Below are 22,680 nucleotides of genomic sequence, written 5' to 3'. Positions count from 1 at the left end.
CCATTTGTTTATACGTAAGTACACCTTACCACTTCGTTCTTTATTTAAAAAATGTTTAAATCTAGACTAAGATTTTAAAATATATTAAGAGTATCTGAAATATTGTAAATAGGCTGATAAAGATCTTCAAAATTTACTTCAGAGACAGCCCCTCTTATAAAGTTATTATTCAAACACTATCATATTTAAAGGTACACTGCTGACATTTAATATTTTTATGAAGTCCAATGGAGTATGTACTACCAATTAAAAATATTTTATAAAAATTACTCTTTTACATTATCCTACAAAGAATTTTATGCTTTTGTATTTCCTCTGCCACAATAACAGCAACAAATAACCACAGTAATAATTAACTGTATTCCCATAATTATGCTGATATCAAAAATGCACAAAGTTAGTTAACTAAGCAGCTACATTAATTTCAAGGTCCATTAGAAACAAGTGGAAGCCAAGTAAAAATAATCAAAATGTATCCTACCAAATCTGTCCTTTCGTTATTTTCATTCCACTCTTGTTCACTCAAGGAAAGAAGTTTAACAGATCCACACTTCTGAGAGTCAGTCTCACACATGAAATTCAGAAGCTGACTAACAAACTAAAAAGTAACCAACCCCAGGATAATCGTAGAGAGCTGTGATTTTATAAAATATGCATATATGTTACACATGCACATTTCCCTGCATTTAATTTTTTTAAAGGAAGAATTAAATGCGATGTTAATGCAATGTTAAGTTTGTAAATTTAACACACAACATTAAGGAAATGAAAAAGTGAAGGCTCTCAAAGGCACCTTAATGCGCTTTCTTGGAATATACTAAAATATTTTTGTGACTCTAGGCACCCCTGTATCTACACCACACAGACTACTACAATAATATTTGTACAAAATACATCTTGTGAGGTATCACATGAAAGTTAATAACAAGCTGGTTATTAATATAATTTTGAAATCCATGTTAATCTCATATGTGAAGTTATGAATCCCTTTGTCTGATGTTTCTAAAACATGTTTAAGACAAGACAGCTTAGCCTAGGTGAAGGTGATAAACATGTCTGTCATAGACAAAGAAATGTGGGTTTACCTCAGTATACATACTGGCAGTAAATAAAGCCATCAAGCCAAACTGGTAGGGGTTATTCTGATCCTGAACTTGAGAGGCATTCAATTAATATGGCTCCTTCGCCCCAGAAAAACACAGGAAACTGAATCCCCAGAAGGGCTTCCTGACTTGCGCGACAAAGACATTCCTTTGGAGATATAAGGAACAGAGACAGACTCCATCTTTATCCTTCACCTTAGGAGACAAAGGAACTAAGCCATATGATCTCCGTGATGGGTCCTGGCCAGCCCAGCCAGTAAAAGCTGAAAAGGAGACTGTGGGTGAGAGAAACCATCTTGAACAAAGACTGCATCATGCTACATTAAGTATTAGTCTTTTAGATGTGTGGTTTCACTTTTATTTTCTTGTAACCATTTCTACCTTTGTCCCTTTTAACTGGTATCCCTTAATCCATTGCTCATTTGTAATAAACTTGTTTTCTTTCATTATAAATCATCAATGTTGTGTAGTTCACTAAAGTGTGTGCTTCTAGAAAGCTAACAGGTTGGAGTGTTTTACTGCCTCTGTAAAGGCAATGAACCTACTGGGAGGGTCAAGTGAAATAGACTGATCTCTGCAGTAGGATGATTTTGGGGCAAATATAGGACTAAAAGGGTACTAAGGTCAGCTTGCAAGGAGCAGTCAGGTTGGGCAAAGCTAAGGTGAGGCTTGTGGGCTGCTGGGATCAGAGGCCTAACCTAGATCAAAGCTACACAGCCACAATGAACCCAGGATTACATGGCAGATGGTGACTGAGCCCGTATGAACCCCAGAACATCACAATTTTACATCTTCAAAGTCCTGAACTAACATTAAACTAATCCTCACAGTATTTTTGTTAAGTAGGTTAAAAAACTCTTCATCTTCATTTTACAGTTCAAGAAAACAAAGAGCAAAGCGATTTGCCCAAAAAGTCTATCCATAAGTAAAGGGCAGAATGGGAATTAGAATATTTGATTATTACTTATCTTGTTAAATATTTGGTTTCAAACACATCTGCAATGGAATTATTCTTGCTACAGTAAAGGAGACTTAATATTCCAGTTTTTGTCTTTCCATATAAAATACCATTGCACTACTGAAGGCTTTTGCTTTTTAACAATACTAGACACTTCTTTGCTTTCCACACAAAATTGCTTGAACTTGCAATTTGAAAACACACTTTTGAAAACTGACCTATTTGTTTAGCTGTCTATAAAAAAAGTTAGGTGACTAGCTTTATATAACCATTTAAACCTAGGCCTAGGTTCCTTGACTTATGTAACAATCTATATTTAAATATCTGAACCATAGTATGTTTTTCAAAGGTGCTTAGCTCCTGCAGTCTTCATTACCATCAGTGGAATCTGGGGTTGCTCAACATCTCTGAAAAAGAAGGCCAATTTTATGTAGATGTCTAAATATGTATTTAGGAGCCTAACTTTAAGCAACCTGGTCTGAAAATGTCCTATATCAGGGGTTGCATACCTACATGTGGAAGTGTCAAGTCCATTTATTTGAAACTCCAAAATTGAATCGTTTCAGAATGGGTCTGAATCACTTTCCTCAAATAGAGCCACTCTCATTATTTTTCTCTTCCTACGTTAATTTAAAATATCACCTTTTGCTATCCCATGATAAAAAACCAATAATGAGTGCATTTTATATAAGTTTTTAACTGAATTTCCAATATCACACTCAGTAAAAACAAGCTAAACCTAGTTTATACAAGGAATTTAATCCTTACACATTCTGTTTCTTTTTGAGATTAGAGTTTTCCTAAATTTACTGGTGTCTAAAGAGAGTGACTTTTAATTATGTTTGGTATAGTCTTTCAAATTTTAGTCATTTACATACAATTCTCTTAATACCCTTTCTTAAAAACAATGATAATGTTCACCCCCTGATCTGTCTTGCTTATGTCACAAAGACAAGCAATTCTTTCCCTTTAGCTTCAGCTATTCACCTCTAAGGGTCTGTCTACACAATTTTTGTATTGATTTAACTATACCTGTTTAGCTACTGATATAGTTAAAATCTGTGCAACTCTTAAAGTGGATATAGCTATGCTGATAAGAGTATTTATATTAAATTATAACTTATTTTGGTAAATCTGCAGACATTCAGATTCTAGACCAGGGGTGGGCAAACTTTTTGGCCCGAGGGCCACATCTTGGGTATAGAAATTGTATGGCAGGCCATGAATGCTAACAAAATTGGGGTTGGGGTGCAGGAGGGGGCTCCGGGCTGGGGGAAGTGAGGGCTCTGGCTGGCGGGCTTTGGGGTGGGGCTGGGAATGAGGAGTTTGGGGTGCAGGAGGGTTTGAAGGGTGGGAGGGGGATCAGGGCTGGGCCAGGGGGTTAGGAAGTGGAGGGGTATGTGTCTCTCAGGGATGCAGGCTCCGGGGGGGCCGCTTACCTCAAGTGGCTCCCGGAAGTAGTGGTATGTCCACTGTCTGGCTCCTACATGGAGGCGCAGCCAAGCAGCTCTGTTGTGCACTGCCCTGTCTGCAGGCGCCGGCCAATGGGAGCTGCGGCGGCGGCCTTTGGGGCGGGGGGCAGCATGCAGAGCGGGGCCTCTTGGCTGCCCCTATGCATAGGAGCCGGAGGCGGGACATGCCGCTGCTTCTGGGAGCTGCGCAGAGCAGCCTCCAACCCTGTTCCCTGGCTGCAGCGCCAGAGCAGAGCAAGCCCTAGACCCTGCTCCCCAGCGGGAGCTCAAGGGCCAGATTAAAATGGCTGGCGATCCAGATTCGGCCTGTGGGCCTTAGTTTGCCCACCCCTGTTCTAGACAGTCCAAGGTTTCATTAAAAAAGAAGTTCTATCCTTTATGCTTGGAAGACAGTCTTCTCAATTCAAACATAAGTAACTCTTTCTAGAACTGAAACAAGAACTTCAAGAAAGATGTGACCTGCTCCGCATTCATCTCACATATGTTAGCTGAATCCTAACTAAGACACTTACAAGGTCTAAAAATGTAGACAAGCTACTGAGCGTGTGATATGCACATACAATCCCATGCTTGTCAGTACAACAAAGCTTAAGAACTACCACTTTTCAATATTTTTAAATTAAGCTGTTTCAGGGTTAAAGAATATCTTGTCTAGACAAATAAAATAACTGTTTGAAGAAAAGAGACACCATGTACTAATATCACACACAACAATTTATATCACTTGAAAGCAACAGGAGACATGTGACCGAATAACCCAGCTCCATATCCCCTGGGAAGAAAGAGATCTGAGAATTAGAGGCCAAGATAGTGCACGGTGCACTCACAGGTCACACGATTGATTCTTGGGAGGTATCCAAATAATTTCATTTGCGGTTCAGCTGCTGAATCTCATTCCCGAGGATAAAACCCAGAAGAGTGGATCTAGATATCTAACTTCCTTCAAGGAAGGCTACAAAATATATACTCACTTATGCTGGTTGCCTCTGAAATAGTTTACTGCTCAATGAAAAATTAATAAATCCCTTGATGGAAGGTGAATCCCTTATCCAATGCCAACAGAGTTCACAAGTGTGCTGCTTTAAATTTGTGTTCAGTTAAAGGGTCAGTGCGCCAACATTATTATTATTTACCCTGTTCTTCTTTACAGTGTCTACCATTATTGTGATATGAAAGCCTTCATAATCTATGACCTAAGTAGTAAAGCAGTTGAACCCTATGAACCTTCCCAGTAGTTAGAATTGCTTTCCGTCCTTGTACGCAGTAAAGGCCAGACAATTTTCAGTCAATGGCATGATAGAAGTCCCATTATTTTCAGCACCCTCAACCTTGTTCTCTTTTCTGTTTGTAACCCTCTTTTCGCTCCTATTCTTTGTAGAGAGTTGCCATATAAAAAGTCTGTATTTGTCAACTATTACCAAACAGTGATGTCACACTACTATAGTTTTTCCTCTGCTTTTGCAAGGATATAGTAGGTGCAGTAGCAGCTTAATCAGTACTGACTTCTTAATGGCTTTCACTATATTCACTGGGAATTAATCCCTTTCATCTGGTTTGTAAATGGCAAGAAGAAAATTTGGTTTGATTTAGATATACACTTTGGCAGGTTAATCTTTAATTTTAATGTAGGTTGCTTAGTTGCCTCATCACAGGCACCATATCAGCGTATTAATTTTTAAAAAAATATTCTCTAACGTATTATTCAATGCATTTTCTGTTACCTGGTATACTTAGATTTGATACTACTTACACAGTAAATCCAGCAGAAACAAAGTAATATTCCTATTTAGCATTTTCAGAATTAAAAAACAAAAAAAAGTTTGTCAAACAGTCTAGCTTCCTCAGGGTAGGTGTTACTTGCCTTGTTTTGAATCAAATAAAAGTGTGATTTTTACATGATCCTGTAAACTGTCTGAGCGTAACTTAAGTGGTACTTTTGCTTAACAACTTTCAGATGTACAGCAATTTTGATCTGACAGCAAACACTTTCTACTAAAAAAATTATACTACCACCATTTACATTGTTTCCATTATTTTATGGTGTGCTAAACAACTGAAGAATATTTCTTATGTTCTCCTTCCTCCTCTCTCATTAGCAAACCGTATTATGCACAACTTCTGACAAATACAGGGGTTAACTGTACTTCTTCCGTCATCATATCAGTTTGATAACATTGCAGTGTGAAATGGGCATGCACCTTTTCTTTCCCAGTGGAAAGAGTTACAGAAATAAAGAGAATTATTTAGGTACAAGCACTAGAATGCATGACAGGAACTATGACAATTAACCACACGGTTACATTCTACTCTCTATTTAAAGCTTGCAGAGATAAATCATACACTGCATTTTGATCTAAACAAACTATAAGGAGCACACAAAACATCAGTATTACCTGTATATTAGCACCCAAAAAATTAAAATAATGAAGTAATGTGAAATTTCTGTTTGGATCACATAACAGTGGCAATCCAGTAATGTCAAACTGGATCTTTTAACACTAGACTGGACAAAGTGTTCGAAAAGAATACTGTAAAGAAAACAACTGCACTGGGAGGAATCTAGACTGGATGACATAATAGGTCTTTTCCAGCTCTAACTCCTGTTATTTTAATCCTGTCAGAGACTTTTTTCCTTAGGTTGATCGCATAGTTTATAGAGAGCAAACCAAATTTATCTGTCTTTGTACATTAAACTTTGATCCCAATCCTACTCTCATATCAGTTAACAGGAACTTTGTCACCGACTTCAGTGGAACCAGCACGGGGTCTACATTTCACTATTCATAAATTCTGCATACTAGACTCCATCAGATTAATTAAGATTTGTACAGCTATATCAATGATAATACTGTACTTCCTGCATGTCTAGCAGTGGTATGTGTTTTACCACCTACACAGTCAAAATCATGAAGCATGTACAAGCAATGACCACCTCTCCGATGAGCAATGCACAACTGATTTTGAGCCAGAGTGCAAGTGATAAAGTTGCTGCTCAAAAGCTGAGAAAAAGCTAAAAGTCTGGTAGGAACCATGAAAAGCAATGTAAGTCTCAAGGGAAAGAACTGAACATTGCTTATGCTTGAAGATAAGGGCTAAATCTACATCATTTACTAGGTGTGAGAGGTATTTATGACTACTTCCTTATGAGATAAATGTACACTATGAATTAACACTTAAAAACCCCCAGAATTCTGCATGAATCTCCATATAAGTATCACAAAGACTCTCTTACTGTTCCAGGCATATGACCTCTTTCTTGTTTGCCATTCTGAGGACTACCATTTTTCAGCTTTTTCTTCTTCTTCACTGTTTCTTTGTGTTCTCTCTGTTTGTTTTGTACTTCGATGAGGACAGATATGAAGCTATTTTTCACTTCCTTTTCAAACTCCAGCTCATCCCTTAGAGCCAACTGCTGCACCAGCTCCTCAGAATAATCCTTAATGGCAGCCTCAATTTCTTCTAGTAGTTCATTTAGTTCAGCAACAGACAGTTTTTGTACTCCTATTAAAAAAAGAAAGAAAGAGAGAGTATGTTCTGCATAATGTATAAAAAGCGGTGTCAGTTTTTTAGGCATGGGGAGATTATCAACAAAAACGATTCTTAATTATCCCAAAAGTTTTGATAATTTATACTTCCACCACCAAAAAGATGCCATAAATAATTCTAACACAAACACACTATGTGCTTCTTGGGGATACAAGTTCACCATGAGCTTTTTTTAGGTTTGCTATTAAAATATGAAAATAAGAAAATAACCACAGCTTTTTGATTACCCCAGAACATGGTGAAAAGTTATACATAATCTTCAAATATAGGATGGCAGCTCTCCCTAAAGAAAGTGTGGTGAAACTGCACAAGAATCATCTCCTGACATGACAAACTTGCTATCTATCAGTTTATGTCTATTTTTTCCTCTCTCTCTTTCTCTCTGAAAAGCTATTGAAAAAGTTATGGCAGGACAACCCATGGTCATTTCTGGAGTCTGCATATTTCAGGCCTGGTATGATCAAGAGTTCCACTGGGCGATGAAATTATAACTATGGATACTGTTGCTGACTCTTAAATCCATGAGAAGCTTTTGTAAGCAGTGATCACAAAATGCTGCTGACATCCGCAAATCGTAGGAAGAGTGGATGTGTCACTCAACTGGCTTTGCTCCTTTCTTACAGATCCCACACAGTAGTTTTGGGTAACTGCTCATTTCCTCCAAGGACTCTCACAAGGGATGGTACAACAGCCTATTTGTTCACCCTGAACAGGAGGGGTGACAATCAGGTCAGTGGAAGGCTAGTGAGAAAATAGGGTTGTGATATATTTTGCATGACAACAATACACAGCTCTATGTCTCCTTCTTCTCTGTTCAGGCTGGTGTGGTAGGGAATGGATGACCTCATGTCTCTGAAATAGGGACTAGATGAAGACTAGCTGACACGCAAATCAGACAAGAAAGAAGTGATGTTGGGTCAGCTATGGGGCGCATCAAAATACAATAGTGAAAGTTACATGGGATACTCCCTCTGTCAGGTATGTCCACCATTTGCAACACAACTTTGCCTTTTAGAGTATTATCAGCTCCCAAGTGGCTCAGATAGTAGGTGTGACAAACAGGAATCAGCAGACATGTTCAAGTTAAAGCCTGCTTGATTTAAAAGGGAAGATGCTGATCAAGGAATGTTCTCCATGAGCTCTGTGGCTGTAGAATTCACTCCTGCACCTAAGTTTGCCAGAGTTGGAATTTGTTACCATCTAGGCATGCCACAAAGCCCATTTTTTCCCACTGGCATTTGGGGAGCAGGTCAAAGAGGGGACCTGAAGAATATGATACATATAATGTGATGAATGAGATGGATATTATTGTGTGGTCAGGTTCAATTAGCAGGTATTTTGTAGATTTTATATTGTTGCAAAATTGTTTTAAGGATGTTAAACTGCCTACCCCATAGATAGGTGCTGAAAAAATTAAATATATCTACAAGTACAACACAATACAACTCCCGCAAGTAGCAGAGGATATAACTGAAACATGATTTAATTTCTTCAACTACCCAATGGGAAAATTATACTGGAGCTAGCTCTTCTTCACTCCCTTGCTAAGGGGGAAATCAGTAGCATTACTGTAGATGGTTCTTCATTCTGGCAAGGGACTAAAGGGCAATCTTTACATCCTCAGAGCAGCTTAAGCCTCAACCCACTTTAAAAGCTTAAAACAGTTTAGGCTTAAACCCTTAGAAAGCATTAATGTGGTTCAAACTGCCGAAGGCCTTTAAAACTGTTTAAGATGCTTACGCCACTCTATATTTTCAGCATGTTGGCTGTGGCCTCTACTTAGAATCATAGAATTGTAGGACTGGAAGAGACCTTGAGAGATCATCTAGTCCAGTCCCCTGCACTCATCGCAGGACTAAGTATTATAGACCATCCTGTCTTGTAGTATAGCATCTTGGTTATGTCATGGTCAATCAGTTTCTGAATAACTTGGTGCCCCAATGTGTCCAAAAAATTGCAGGGCTGTTAACATTCAGTAAAATCAACTCTGATTGTCAGTGCTGGCAAAACAAACATGCCAACCTAGGTAAAGACATTCTGATGACGTAACTGGCAACTAGAAGAGAGTGAAGTTCTCATATGCAGATTAATTCTGAAACTTCTTTGCAACAAAAGAAACTGAGGTAACCACCACTTTCTGTGGGGCAATGACCTTAGAAGATGTCAGAGTAAATTCTGAGGCATTGGCAAAGCAAAACTAAATGATTTTTTCATGCAAACCAAAGCATCAGTTGGTCAAAGCTGACTGTTCATCCATAAAAAAAATGAATGACAGGAATAACTGATAAGGAAGAGCAAAATGAATAGCATATGAAATACAAAACAATGCTGAATATCAGAAGGTCTCTGAGAACACCTGAATTTTTTAGAAAATGTGGAAACCTTACTCAATAGGCTTTGAAGTCTATACCTTGGATTTCCCATCTCTGAAATGCATATTTTGAAGCCTTAGAACAGTGATTCTCAAACTTCATTGTACCACAACCCCCTTCTGACAACAAAAATTCCTACATGACCCCAGAAGGTGGGAGGCAGGGGGAGTGAAGCCTGAGCCCACCCAAGCTCTGCTGTCCTGGGCAGTGGGGGCCCAAAGCCGAAGGGCTTCGGCCCCAGGCGGTGGGGCTCAGGCTTCAGCTTTGGGCTTGGACCCCAGCAAGTATAATGCCAGCCCTGGCAACCCATTAAAATGTTTGAGAACCGCTGCCTTAGAGAACGCTGCCTGGGATTCCCAGAGACCAGCCAGGACAGTACCGTTTGCAGCCTAAGTTTACACTAAAGACAGCAGGTCATCTTGCCAAATGCCAGGTAGTTTTGTGGAGAGGCTTTGGACAATACAGACCCAGAAAGCAGAAGTGAGAATGCTGTCAAAGCATTCTAAATCCAACCAAAACCAGAATGATGTGGTGACAGCCACTTTTTGGGTCCATGTCTTTTCCCAGAGGGCAGTTTTGAAGTACAAGCCAGCAGAGCACAATCTTCAGGGGCATAACTTAACTCCGTTTAGCCAAGAGTTTCCTTTAACTGCCATTCAGTATATCATGGTCACACTATAAATGTGAACTCTCCTAAGTCTTCCTTTTTTGCAAGACAAAGATGGGAATTAAGTATTTTCCTTTGGCACAGAATAAAAGAAACAGTTACTTACTGTAACTGTGGTTCTTTGTGGTGTGATGCAGACATGTATTCCACTTTGGTGTTTGCGTCCCTAGCATGCTGGAGCCTTTTGCCTTGAAGTACTCAGAGTGGTGGGGCTCATGCCTCGTGGTCCCTCTCCTGGCTATATGAGGCAGTGCCACCCCGACCCCTGCCAGTTCCTTCAAACCGAAATCCCATGAGAGGAGACTCCTATGCGGAGGGGAAGGAGGGAGGGTTGTGGAATACACAACTGCATCACATCTCAAAGAATTAAAGTAACAGTTTATTCTTCGAGTAGATGCAGATGTGTATTCCACTTAGGTGACTCACAGGTAGTATCCCAATCCAGAGGCAGGGCTTTGAGTCTACTGAAATAGGGATCACAGAACCACCCTTGCAAGGCCTGGGTCTGCTCTGGAAGACGCAGTAAAATAGCATAATAGTCCGTAATCGTATATATGGATGACTATGTGACTGCCCTGCAAATGTCCAGTTTGGAAAGGTCACTGAGGAACACTATTGACGTCGCTTGTGCCGTTGTGGAGTGAGCCCTGCTGAGGAGTCATAGCCGAAGCTTTGCCATACGCATTCTTAATGCAGGATGTTATCCATCTAGAGATGGTCTGTGCTGAGACCGCTCGCCCTTTCATGCGGTTTGCATATGACATGAACACGCGAGGCAAAGCACCAAACAGTCTAGTCCTGTCTAAAGCTAGAGTATGGAGGTGCCCGACATCCAGAGCATGGAGATGCTGTTTCTTTGGGGAGGAATGCAGTTTAGGGAAAAAACACAGATAAATACATCTCCTGATTCAGATGAAACTGAGACCACCCTAGATAAAAATTTAAAGGGTGGTCACAACGTTACCTTTTGCTTGGACTAGTCAGTGTAAGGCGGCTCAGCCATTAGAGCCTGCAACTCACACATCCTTTCTGCCAACATGATGGGTATCAAGAATGCGGTTTTCTGAGACAGGAGGGGCAGTGGATAGGATGCAAGGGGCTTGAATGGAAGGCCAGTTAGAGCCACCAGAATTGTGTTTAGGTCCCACATGGGAACCAGATCCCGACCTGGAGGATGGAAGTGGAGAAGCCATTTCAGAAATCTTGACACCATGGCATTGGAAAAAACTGACTTCCCTTAAATAAGGGGATGGAATGCAGATATTGATGCCAAATGCAATTTCAGTGAACTGAGAGCAAGGCCCAATTTCTGAAGATGTAGTAGGTACACTAAGATGTCCTGGATGGAAACCAGAGTCAGTTTGGGTCCCACAGACCAAGAACCTCTTCCACTTAACTAAGTAGGATATCCTTGTGGAGAACTTCCTGCTACTGGGCTTGCTGGCCAGCCACTGAGCACTGCTCTTCCTCTTCATTCAGCCAAATAACAGCCACACCCTAAGGTGCAGGGAGCTGATTGCAGGATGGAGGGTGTGGCCGTAGCTCTGAGTGAGCATATCGGGATGGAGAAGAAGCAGTATGGGAGACTGAACTGACAAAGCAAGGAGGTCTGGGCCACGTTGGGGCAATTAGGATGAGCTTGGCCTGATCTGTCTTGAGCTTGAGGAATGATCAGAGTAGGGAGAGAGGCATACAGAAGAGCTGACTGTCAGCTGCAACTGAAGGCTTTGGAGAGGGAGTCTGGACCAATGCCCCCCAGAATAGAACAGAACAGGCAACACTTTCTGTTTTCCCTCATCACAAACAGGCTGATCGTAGGGATGCCCCACATTGCGAAGATGAGCCAGAGGATGCTGGCCTTCAGGGACCACCCGTGGCTCAGAAAGAAAACCCGGCTGACATGATCCGCCGGATGATTTTACACCACCGGCAAGTGCTACCACAGTGAGGTCATCTTTGATGAAAAATTGCCACAGGTGATCACCTCTAGGCAGAGTAACCTGGAATGTGCGCCCCCACTGTTTGTTCACATAGTATTTTGCAGTGGCACTGTCTGTGCGTAGGTGAACTACTGAGTGCCTGATACAGTCCCGGAAGGCATGACATGCGTGGTGAATGGCCCGAAGTTTCAGCATGTTGCTATGGAGTGAGGCTTCCTGTTCTGATCCTAAGTCCTGCACCCTCAGCAAGTCCAGGTACCCCCCCGAAAAGTGAAGTGTCAGTAACTGCTGACTTTGTTGGAGAGGGCCGAGCAAAGGGGGCTCCCCTAGCACACATTGCATGGGAACGCTCACCAATGTAAGGAGTCTAAGACTAGAGCGGGGAGGCGAACTAATCTGTCCAGAGAATACAGGGCAGGGCGATACACTGTCCTGAGCCACAGCTGAAGAGGGCGAAGGCGAAGCCTGGCAAACTGGTCCCCCTGCGTACTAGTGGATATGTGCCCCAGCGGGCTAAGACATACCCGGACTGTCATGGAGGGCTGAGTTTGCAGGCTGAGACAGAGCTGTTGAATTGCCTGGAAGGAGTCGGCTGGCAGGAATGGTCTCGTCCTCATGGAATCTAACAGGGCTCCAAGGAACTTGATTTTTTGAGTGGGAGCCAAGGTTAACTTTCCAGTGTTTACATTGAGTCCCAGATGGCCAAGCAAACACAATGTGCTGTTGACATGGGCAAGAACCTCCTCTCTTGAGCCGCTCCTTCAGCAACCAATCCCTGAGTTACGGAAAGATGTGAATTCCTTTCCTCCTGAGATATGTCATGATCCACAGCCATTTAAAAATTGGGTTTGTTTAGTCCGGAGAAGAGAAGATGGAGGGAGGACATGACAACAACTATCAAGTACATAAAAGGTTGTTAAAAGGAGGAGGGAGGTAAATTGTTCTCATTGACATCTGCGGATGGGACAAGAAGCAATGGGCTTCAACTGCAGAAAGGGCGGTTTAGGTTGAACATTAGGAAAAAATTCCTAACTGTCAGGGTAGTTAAGCACTGGAGTAAATTGCCTAGAGAGGTTGTGGAATCTCTATTATTGGAGATGTTTAAGAACAGGTTAGACAAACACCTCTCTGCGATGGTCTAGATAATCCTTAGTCAGCCATGAGTGCAGGGCACTGGACTTGATGACCTCTCAAGGTCCCTTCCAGTCCTACGATTCTATGATTCTATGTATTTGGTGAAGACTAGGGTAACAGATGAGAGACTGAAGGGGAGAACCGTATACTGGAAGTGGCACTCTCCTACCCCAGAATGAAGAAACTTCCTGTGGCTTGGTAGACTCACCACATGAAAGTAAGTGTCCTGGAGATCCAAAGCAAAGCATACATCATTCTGAGACAGTGCAGGGAGGATAGCCGATAGATGAGGCTCTACATGGTCACTCTATTTTATTACTTTGTTGAGGCCATGAAGGTCGAGGATGGGTCTCATCCAGCCCTTGGATTTTGGTATCAGGAAATATCGGGAGTAAAAGCCATGGCCCTGGTGTTGCGGCAGAACTTCCTCCACCACTCCCAACGTCAGCAGAGAGCTGACCTGCTTGATGAGCAATTTCTCGCGAGAGGGGTCCCTGAAAGGGGATGGGGAGGGGTATGTGAAAGGGGTGTGGAGAGGAACTGGACTGCGTAGCTCAATTTAACAGTATCTAGGACTCAGCTGTCAGAGGTAATTGAGTCTCAAGCACTGTTAAAATGGGCCAGTCTGTTCCCAAAGGGGTTGGAATAAGAGGGTGGAGTAATGCTGTGGACTAAGGAGTCAAAATGGGCACTTACCAGGCTCTGGAGGAGTGTGTGTGGATTGTCTGAAGCCTGTGCCTGACTGCTTCCTCTTGTGGGATCTATCTTTCTTTCTAGGAGGGAAAGGCTACACACAGGACTGCTGCAGGGGATACTGTTGCTGCTAGCGAGCCCCATAGCGGCGTCTTTGCATGGATAACATGTACACTCCCAAGGACCGCAAGATTCACTCCTTTAAGGATTCCAGTGCTAAGTACCATCAGTCTTGTCCAAGAACAAGACTGAGCCTAAGGGCAAGTCCTCTATGGCTTGCTGGACGTCCAAAGTGATCCCAGAGTTTTAAAACCATGAAGCCCTCCCCATAATTAGAGATCATCACCGTGGCCGAGGTGTCTCCAATGTCAAGGGCAGACTCCAGGGACGCTTTGGCCACTGAACAGCCTTCCGCAATGAACACCCAAAATCCTCAAACAAGGCTTTGGGAAACTGGTCCTTGACTTTGGACATGGCTGACCAATAGAAGAAATCATACTTGGACAGCAAAGCTTGTTGATTCACAATATTCATCTGTAAGGACAATGAGGTATAGATATTTCTGCCCAAAAGACTCCAACTGCTTGGAGTCTCTGTCCGTGGGGGTAGACTTGAAACTCCCCTGCCTCGCCCTGTCGTTCACTGCCATCAGAACCAGGGAGTTTTGGCCCAATGGGAATAGAACCCTTCAAATCCCTGTATCGGAATGAAGTAGCTTAGCCACCAGCAGTACCGAGGCCGGTGTACTCCACAGGGCTCTCGCCAGCTCCAGAAGCCCATCACCAGTCAGGAGGGCTATTCTCCCAGGGATGCAAGCTGTAGAATGTCTACCAGTTTGTGTGTGTTCTCTTGGAGAAACTGTACCAGGATGCCAAGTGTTCTGGCTATGCAGTGTAAAAGGTCCTGGTACAACTTAAAATCCTGTTGGATAGAAGGAGAGGATGAACCCGGCAGCACACTGTGCCCAGAAGGAATGACTCCAGTAGCTCCACAGGGAGAAAGACCATCAATGCCTAGGCACATGACTGTTCTTCAGTCACCACCGTTGATCCAACAGGTGACTTTGGCTTTGACCAGGACAAAAAGCAGGATCTCCACAAGTGAGGAGCGTCTCACTGAGTCCAAGAAGCCCATTGATACAGGTAGGGTATTGGTGGACAACAGGGGTTGGAACAAGGACCTCCGTCCCAGCCATGGTGCACAGCCAATCCTGGGAACCATACTGGTCCATTGGCAGCCCTCAGAGCTTGTTGGGTGATGTGGAGCAGGATGACAACCAGCCCGACTCAGAATCAGAAGAGCCCTGGGATCTCGGCGATAAGGGCGGAGCAATGCCCAAGTGAACAACCGGTGGTCAGATTCATCGATCACCCAGAACAAGGGAGAGACCATTGCCCCCGATGAAGGCAGTACCATTGCTACTGAGCATGCCAGTGCTGCAGTCATTGGTCCTGACACAAACAGCGGTATCAGAGCGCAGGAGTGCTTTGACGTCGAGGGTAGTGAAATTTGCCATGGGATCATCTGTGGTGTCAAATGCTGCTGAGCTGAAGAGGATCCCCATACTGATTCTGGTACCAGTTCCATGCCCACTGTGGGAAAGGGAATGTCTGAGTGCAGTGCCAAGGGGCATCAAGATTCAGTGGGGTGGTCCTTTGGAGGGATTGCTGAAGGTGCAAGCCTTGGAAAATTCCGTACCAGCGGTGAGGATAGAATGGAAAGGCAGAGCGGATCTGCCACAACCTGGTACATCAACACAGCAGATACAGTCGGTACTGGCATCCCCCTCATCGGTTCCAGACTCAATGGACATCCGGAGATCAGAACTGGTGTCAATGGTACGAGGTTTCTGCCCTTCCTACTGAATACCAGGGAACGGTCAGAGGTACCCACGCTATCCCGTGTGCCAGAACCAGTCGTGTGCCAGTCCACACTTTTCCTGTAGAAGGCAGAGGAGTTGCCCTGCGACCTGGAGTGGTCCCGATGGTCTTATGAGACCTCTTCCTCAGCACCAATAACTGAGAACAGCTCCTCTGCCTCTTCGGAGAGGCATCTGTCTCAGAACAAGAGGCAGTGATGCTCTCTGAGCCAGAAGGCAATCTTTAGCCCAAAGAGGGCTTTGGTACTGGATCAGGTCGCTTGGACTGTTCAAGCAGGTGCTGTCTGAGATGAAGGTCTTGACCACCTGAGTCTGCTTTTTAAACTATCTACAGATCAAACAATGCTCTTTAAGGTGGGCCTTGCCTAAACAAGTTGGGTCACAGTTGGGGATAGCCCCTCCACACAAAGGTCAACGTTCAAACCCTGGTGAGGACATCACACTGGAACACTACCACCTAACACTAATTAACTAACTATATACAATAAACCAAGCTAAGACTAAAGGCAAGGCTGTGAGACTACAACCACACATAACTGACTCCAGTTAGAAGGAACTGGGGAGAGGGTCAGGGTGGCACTGCCTCATATAGCCAGGAGAGAGGCCACAGTCACAAGCATCAGCCCTCTATGGGTACCGCTAGGCAAAAAACTCCAGTGCTGGGTGCGCACACCTAAGTAAAAATACATGTTGGCATCTACTTGAAGAACCAAAAATGCCCAAAATCTTTTTTAAAAGGAGTCTTTGAAAGTAAAGGTGAAACTCTCACAACCACCCTCAACAAAAAGCTCATTAGTCAAGCTCATTATGCAGCTGCAGAAGCACAGAAAATAACTGTTCATCTGATTCTTCTGTTTATACCAGAACAGAGAAACCACAGTAACTGAAGCAACATCATGGACGAACTTTTTCTTAATCTTCTTCAAAGCTTGCAACTTCTAACCTTAGTTCATTTCTCTAAATGAAGAATACAGTACACTTGCCTTAATATGCATCTGTCAGACACCTATCATCCTACCTAACGTTTAATATCTTAATAATTTAACAAAGATTACGTACTCTGTAAAAGGAGTCAAATCCATCATGTCAAACTTTAATACAGCTGCTTCTGTTTTAAATACTGCAAAGGTAAGGTTTTATATTCAATTCTCGTCAAAAACATTCTTAGCAGTTTACAACATTTATTTACTGAAATCAATTATGTTTCCCAGATATCTAGATATACATTATAGTTTACTTTGCCTTTCAAGATTTTCTGACTGCATTTTCAAAGGCAGATGATTTCACAGATGGAAATGATTATAGATCAAGTATAGAGCAATTTAAATCATTAGCTATTTTCAAGAAGTTAAAAATATAGTCAAGATATTAAATGAGTATCCCTTACTCTCTTCATAACCGTTGTTTGTACTTGACCTCTTGAGTGTTTGAATTTCCTGGGAAAGTATGGAGAGCCGGTCTGACTGAGTGGGTGTTTCTTCGTCTTCTGGGTCAGGTGATTCCTGCATCATTTCCTCTATTTCTTCAATCACCTTTAATAAAGATGCATACGCATAGTCTTAGGGAAGAGAATCACTGGTAACGAGCAACAACTTAGAATTTGTGTATGTTCTACTGACAGCTCATCAACTTTTTTACTTTTAAAATTTTCTATTTCCAGATAATTTTTCTTCCAATAAATGCATATTAGGTGGTACTGACAAGGTAAAGCCACTGTTGAGACTGGGAATCAGGCATATCAATATAAAGGGACATTTCTTAAAAAATAGAAAATGGGACTCTGCACAAATTGGTCTTTTCATAACAATTTTATTCATTAAATCTATACATATTGTCTCATAATGGCTAAGAAATAAAGTTTGCAGCCATGCATACATAGGTCCTCTGTCTCTCTGCTTCAAGACCACTGATGATTTGGCAGGATGAGTTTGTATATCTTTTTCTGATATTCAGTCTAAAGTTTTATTTTCTTAATTTTATCCCATTCCTCCAAGTTAAACCACTTTATAACACCATAAATATTTTTTCTCAGTCCTTGATATGTACATCCTTCAAACAGTTGTAAATATTCTTAGTCATCCATAGCAAAACTACAGTATATTTTAGTTACTTTATTCTTTCCAGATAAGCATACCCTCTACAGCCCTTTAATCATTTTTACTGCTCTCTCTTGCCATCCCACAATTCGTCAATATCTTCCTGTTAATTAGGCACCCCAAACTGAATGCAAAATTTCAGTTGTGGTAACACCAGGCTTGTCAAAAAAAAAAAAAAAAAAAAAAGGAACTACAACCTCCTGGTTCTGTAAGCCAAAAATCACATTTTTTTTAAACACCATGTCACATTTATATTGTATATTGCACATTTATGTTTAATTTATTTATTTGTCTTTCAGTGTTACTAATTTCCAGATGTGTCTCATGAAGAGAAGAAATTATTTATTTGCTTATACATCAATGATAGGAGCCTGGATAACAAACAAGAGGAACTGGAATTGCTGACTTATAGGCATAAATAAAATCTAGTTGTATTACTGAAACCTGGTGGGTTAATTCACACGATTAGCATGTTAAAAATAAATGGTTATAACCTATTTAAGAAGGACTGAGTGGGCAAGAGGACTAGGGGAGTGGCAATCTGTGTCAAAAAAGGCATTACTTGTTTCCGAGTAACTGATAACTTGGAAGAAAATGATCTGAATGCTTATGGATCAATGTCCTAAAGATAAAGCACACAATGAAGTATTAATTGGTGTCTACTACAGACCACCAGATCACAGTAGGAACAAGATCACTGCCTCCTTTTGCACATATCTATAATGGGTCAGGGAAAATAAACCTCTGTGATCATGGAAGACTTCCATTTGAGTGACATATGCTAGAGGTCTCAAGCTACCAGTTCTAAAACATCCTTGGAATTTCTAAACTTTATAGATAACAATTTTCTAACCCAAAAAGTCTTACAGCCAACACAGGTGAATTTTTTATTAGACCTGGTCCTAACAGATAAAGTAGAACTGATCACAGCACTAAAATTTAATGGTATATTAGGAACAAGTGATCATGACTTGATCACCTTTATAATGTGCAAGCAGAATTAAGTCTAGAACAGTAACATATTATAGATACATACACACACACCTGGTGCCTTTATAGGGTCATTTTCACATTAAAAAAAAATTATGAGCCAAATCAGCTGGGAGGAAGAATTTAATCAAAGAAATGTGAATGGTAATTGGGAATAATTTAAGAACACATTACTAGATGCCCAAAAAGCCACAATCAAGGAAGAAGGCCAGGCCGGTTAAAAAAAACCAGCCTGGTTTAAACGGAAAGAGAAAACAGTTATAAAAAAAATAAAGGGTTCAGAGAGGAGTCACGAGCATGATTAAAGCATAAGAAAACATGCCTTATAGCTACAGACTCAGAGTTCCATCTATTTATCTTAACAAAGAGAAGGTTAAAGGGTGACGACGACAGTTGATAAGTATCTACATAGGCAACAAATATTTAATAATGGGCTCTTTAATCTAGCAGTGAAAGGTATAACATAATCCAATGGCTGGAAGTTGAAGCTAGACAAATTCAGACTGGAATTTAGGAATACATTTTTGACAGTGAGGGAAATTAATTATTGGAACATCACTGGTAGATCACTGAGAATTTTAATCAAGATTGGATGTTCTTCAAAAAGTTATGCTCTAGAAATAATTTTGGGGAAGTTCTATGGCCTGTGTTATACAGGAGCTCAGACCGGATGATCACAATAGTTCCTTCTGGTCTTGCAATCTATGCATTTCCCTCCACCATATTGAGAATCTGCATTTTATGCTATTTCCCTCAGCTGTATTAATTTCCTTTTTCCAAATTGTATATCAGGGTTTTTTTGGCCCATATTTCTTCTCTCTTTTGGTTCATTTTACAGTAATATTTCTCTGTACTGATTGTTGATTAATCCTCTGCAGTTTACTAACACAGGTGAATTTAGTGTTCTGTTTTATTTAGGATTCCAGATCATTAATGAAGATGTTAAAACCAGGCACTGCATTGCCCTGCTCAACTCTCCCCAAGTTCAATACCGCTACAATTTATCATTAACTTTTATCCAGTTTTTACTTCACATGGCAATGTTTTTAGCAAGTCAGTTTGGATTAATTTTTTGAGATTATCAGAAAATATCAAACCCTCCACTAAAATCTAAATATACATCAACTCCATTCCCTTCATTTACCAAATTTGTAGTTTTATTTTCAAAAGCAATCAAGTTTTTCTGCCAACCTTTGTTCTTTATAAATCCATGCTTTTTATTATTTGTTCTTATTACCTTCACCAGTTTCCCTTCTCTTACTTGATTACTTTAGTATAGATAGAAGTTAGATGTACCAGGACAATAACTGACAGAATTGCTCTCTCCCAGATGACAACTGGTCCTGCATATTCGTTTACCTACAATTTTTCAAGATTTTCCTAGTTATCCATCAATTTTCAAAATTCATATTTTACAGTAAGCTTATGAAGAGCCCATGGCCAGCTTTTGGCACTACTCAACTATGTATTTATAACCCAATACTTTTTTGAGATGGGTACAACACATATGGGATATTGGGTTTATTAAGAAAAGAACACAGCAGATTGTCTTTTAGAGTTGTCTCATTATTCAGGAAATGGTTGATGAGCATGAATCATGATTAGATTACCCTATCTGCTTTCTAAATAATTTTTCCATCTTCCTGCTATTTAATGCTAATTTCCTTGACAATATTTCTAAAGTAAAATCAGAGTGTGCTTATGGTTTTTTTTAGCACTTTCAAATACCACTCAAATCCAATGTTGGTCTCAGAGCAAAATTTACAAAGGATCCCCTGCAGGATAGAGGCAGAGAGCAAGGAATGTGCACATTCTGTGAAAGCTGCCAGGAGTAGGGCTCAAACTCTCAGTGCATAAGTGCTACTCACATTTAATGGCTACAGCGGGTCACCTTAAGCCCCCCCCCCCCCCCAACTTACTGTGACCTTATTTTCAAAGTGCTCCATGGCCTTGGCCCAAGATACTTAAACCTCTGGGACAAAGACCGTGGTCGACAACTTTGCTCCTTTGACACAATGGAAATCTCAACAGTAAGAGTAAAGTTTGCCTATGTAAGAGACAGAACTATTTTCTGAGGCAGTCAGACTGTGGAATGAACTCCCCCAGAAACACGAACCTCACCATTTTCCACTTCTAGTGCAAGGCGCATTTCTTTGACTTAAATATACCTCTTGCTATGTGTTTGTAACAAAAGACACCCTACCAAAACAAGATACTCCACTCAAGATGTTCCTCCCTCTGGGGAGAGGATAAGAGAACAACCATCATGTAGCAGATATGTAGTCACACTGCTGATTGCACTACTGGAAGGTGCTCAGACACTACAGTGATGAGCACGGTATAAATGAATATAATAGAATAGAATGTAAGCTTGTGGATTTTAGAGCTCTTAGAAAAGACCGTTAAACAGTAAGCAATTCTCAACCTTAACAATAGAAGAGCTGCTGCTCTGTAATATGTAACATCTAAACCAAGCTCATACTGACCTAAAAAAAAATAAATAAAAATTACATTTGTCTTCACTGTCATTTTTGGAAGTAACAAATTGTATATTAATGCTAAGACATTTGAAAATAAGACATCCAGCCTCGTGCCATATATACTTAATTTAGGAGCATTTTTGTCTACATCTTCTTCCCTCAGATTCCTGTTGGATCATGCCAGGAAACTGAAGTATGAGAATTTCAAAGACCCATGTGGAAAACCCAAAGCTGAAACAGAGGGCAATTTGAAAGATGAAAAAGTACCCAATGCATCTCTTTGGCTATATCTACACTGCAAGTGAGGGGCGTGATTCCCCTGCTTATGTACAGATACTTGTGCTAGCTCTCATCAAGCTAGGGAGTGTATAAATAGCAGTGTAGTTAGAATAGTAGGGGTAGTGACAGCGAAGGCATGGCTGAGCTGTACCGAGCACAAACCTACTTGAAACTGGTGGGTACGTACGTGACACAGCTCAGCTGTGTCTCCACTACTGCTACCTGTGTTACCGCAGCTATACTGCTATTTATGCTAGCACAACTATGTGTACATAAGCAGGGGAATTACCCCCTTAGATCATAGTATAGACACTGCTGCTGTAACTCTAAACAAAAACGATCAGCTTGTCTCCAAATCTCTTTAGCATCCACTAACTAGGAAGAACAAAAGGTATAGAACTAAGATATAATATTAAGCTGTAACACTATCTTTTTGTGAATATTTTTCTTTACCTGCTCTGCTGTGAACAGTGGTTCATCACTGATGCAGGAAACTATGATAGAGTGCATATCCAGCTGTTCTCTAAGCTCTTCATCATCTGACAGGTCAAGGTTCAAATTTTCATTTAACTGAAAGCGCACACAGAAAAAGTGAAAGAGCAAAAAGTTAAATTATAAGAAGAAAGTCTTGGTGTCAACAACAATGGAACCAAAAATTAGATTCTTGCTAATAATCAAGAATCTAAAAGATATAAATAATTCTTATACCATAAAACCTAATACACCTCAACAAAAGTGAAAAAGAATCTGTAACTGAAGCATATTTTATAAATTTTATCATCTTTTTGTTTTGACAAGAATATTAGCATATTCTTTACTTTCCGAAAAGGAAAAAAAAAAAAAAAGATGACTTTAAACACACCACTCACTCTGTGCTATGCAAACATTTGTAGACTAGCCAATCAGTCCATCAGACTCACGTAGCTCACCCTGTACTCCTTCAGATAGAAGCAAGATACCAAAATAGATATATCAATGACAGATAAGTATAAATCTGTTGCGTATCCTGACTTTTACAAAGGATTATATAAAATTACATAGATTACTGCTATTTACATCTGAGAAAGTCAT

At 41.0% G+C, this 22,680-nt stretch overlaps 1 protein-coding gene across 1 annotated transcript in view; it reads right to left on the bottom strand.

The window, feature by feature from the left end:
* Positions 1 to 22,680, bottom strand: part of FEZ2 (fasciculation and elongation protein zeta 2) — a 60,391-nt gene that overhangs the window by 32,978 nt on the left and 4,733 nt on the right. Inside the window, exons 3-5 of the mRNA XM_077813533.1 lie at positions 22,063 to 22,179; positions 17,152 to 17,296; positions 6,766 to 7,034 (exon numbers count right to left, since the gene is read on the bottom strand). Coding sequence (XP_077669659.1) covers positions 6,766 to 7,034; positions 17,152 to 17,296; positions 22,063 to 22,179 — 531 coding nt within the window. The remainder of the gene's footprint in view (positions 1 to 6,765; positions 7,035 to 17,151; positions 17,297 to 22,062; positions 22,180 to 22,680) is intronic.

Source organism: Eretmochelys imbricata, chromosome 3 (assembly GCF_965152235.1).
Source record: "Eretmochelys imbricata isolate rEreImb1 chromosome 3, rEreImb1.hap1, whole genome shotgun sequence".
Taxonomy (NCBI): domain Eukaryota; kingdom Metazoa; phylum Chordata; order Testudines; family Cheloniidae; genus Eretmochelys; species Eretmochelys imbricata.
Note: the sequence above shows the minus strand (reverse complement) of the source record. Positions and strands in the feature narration are given on the sequence as shown.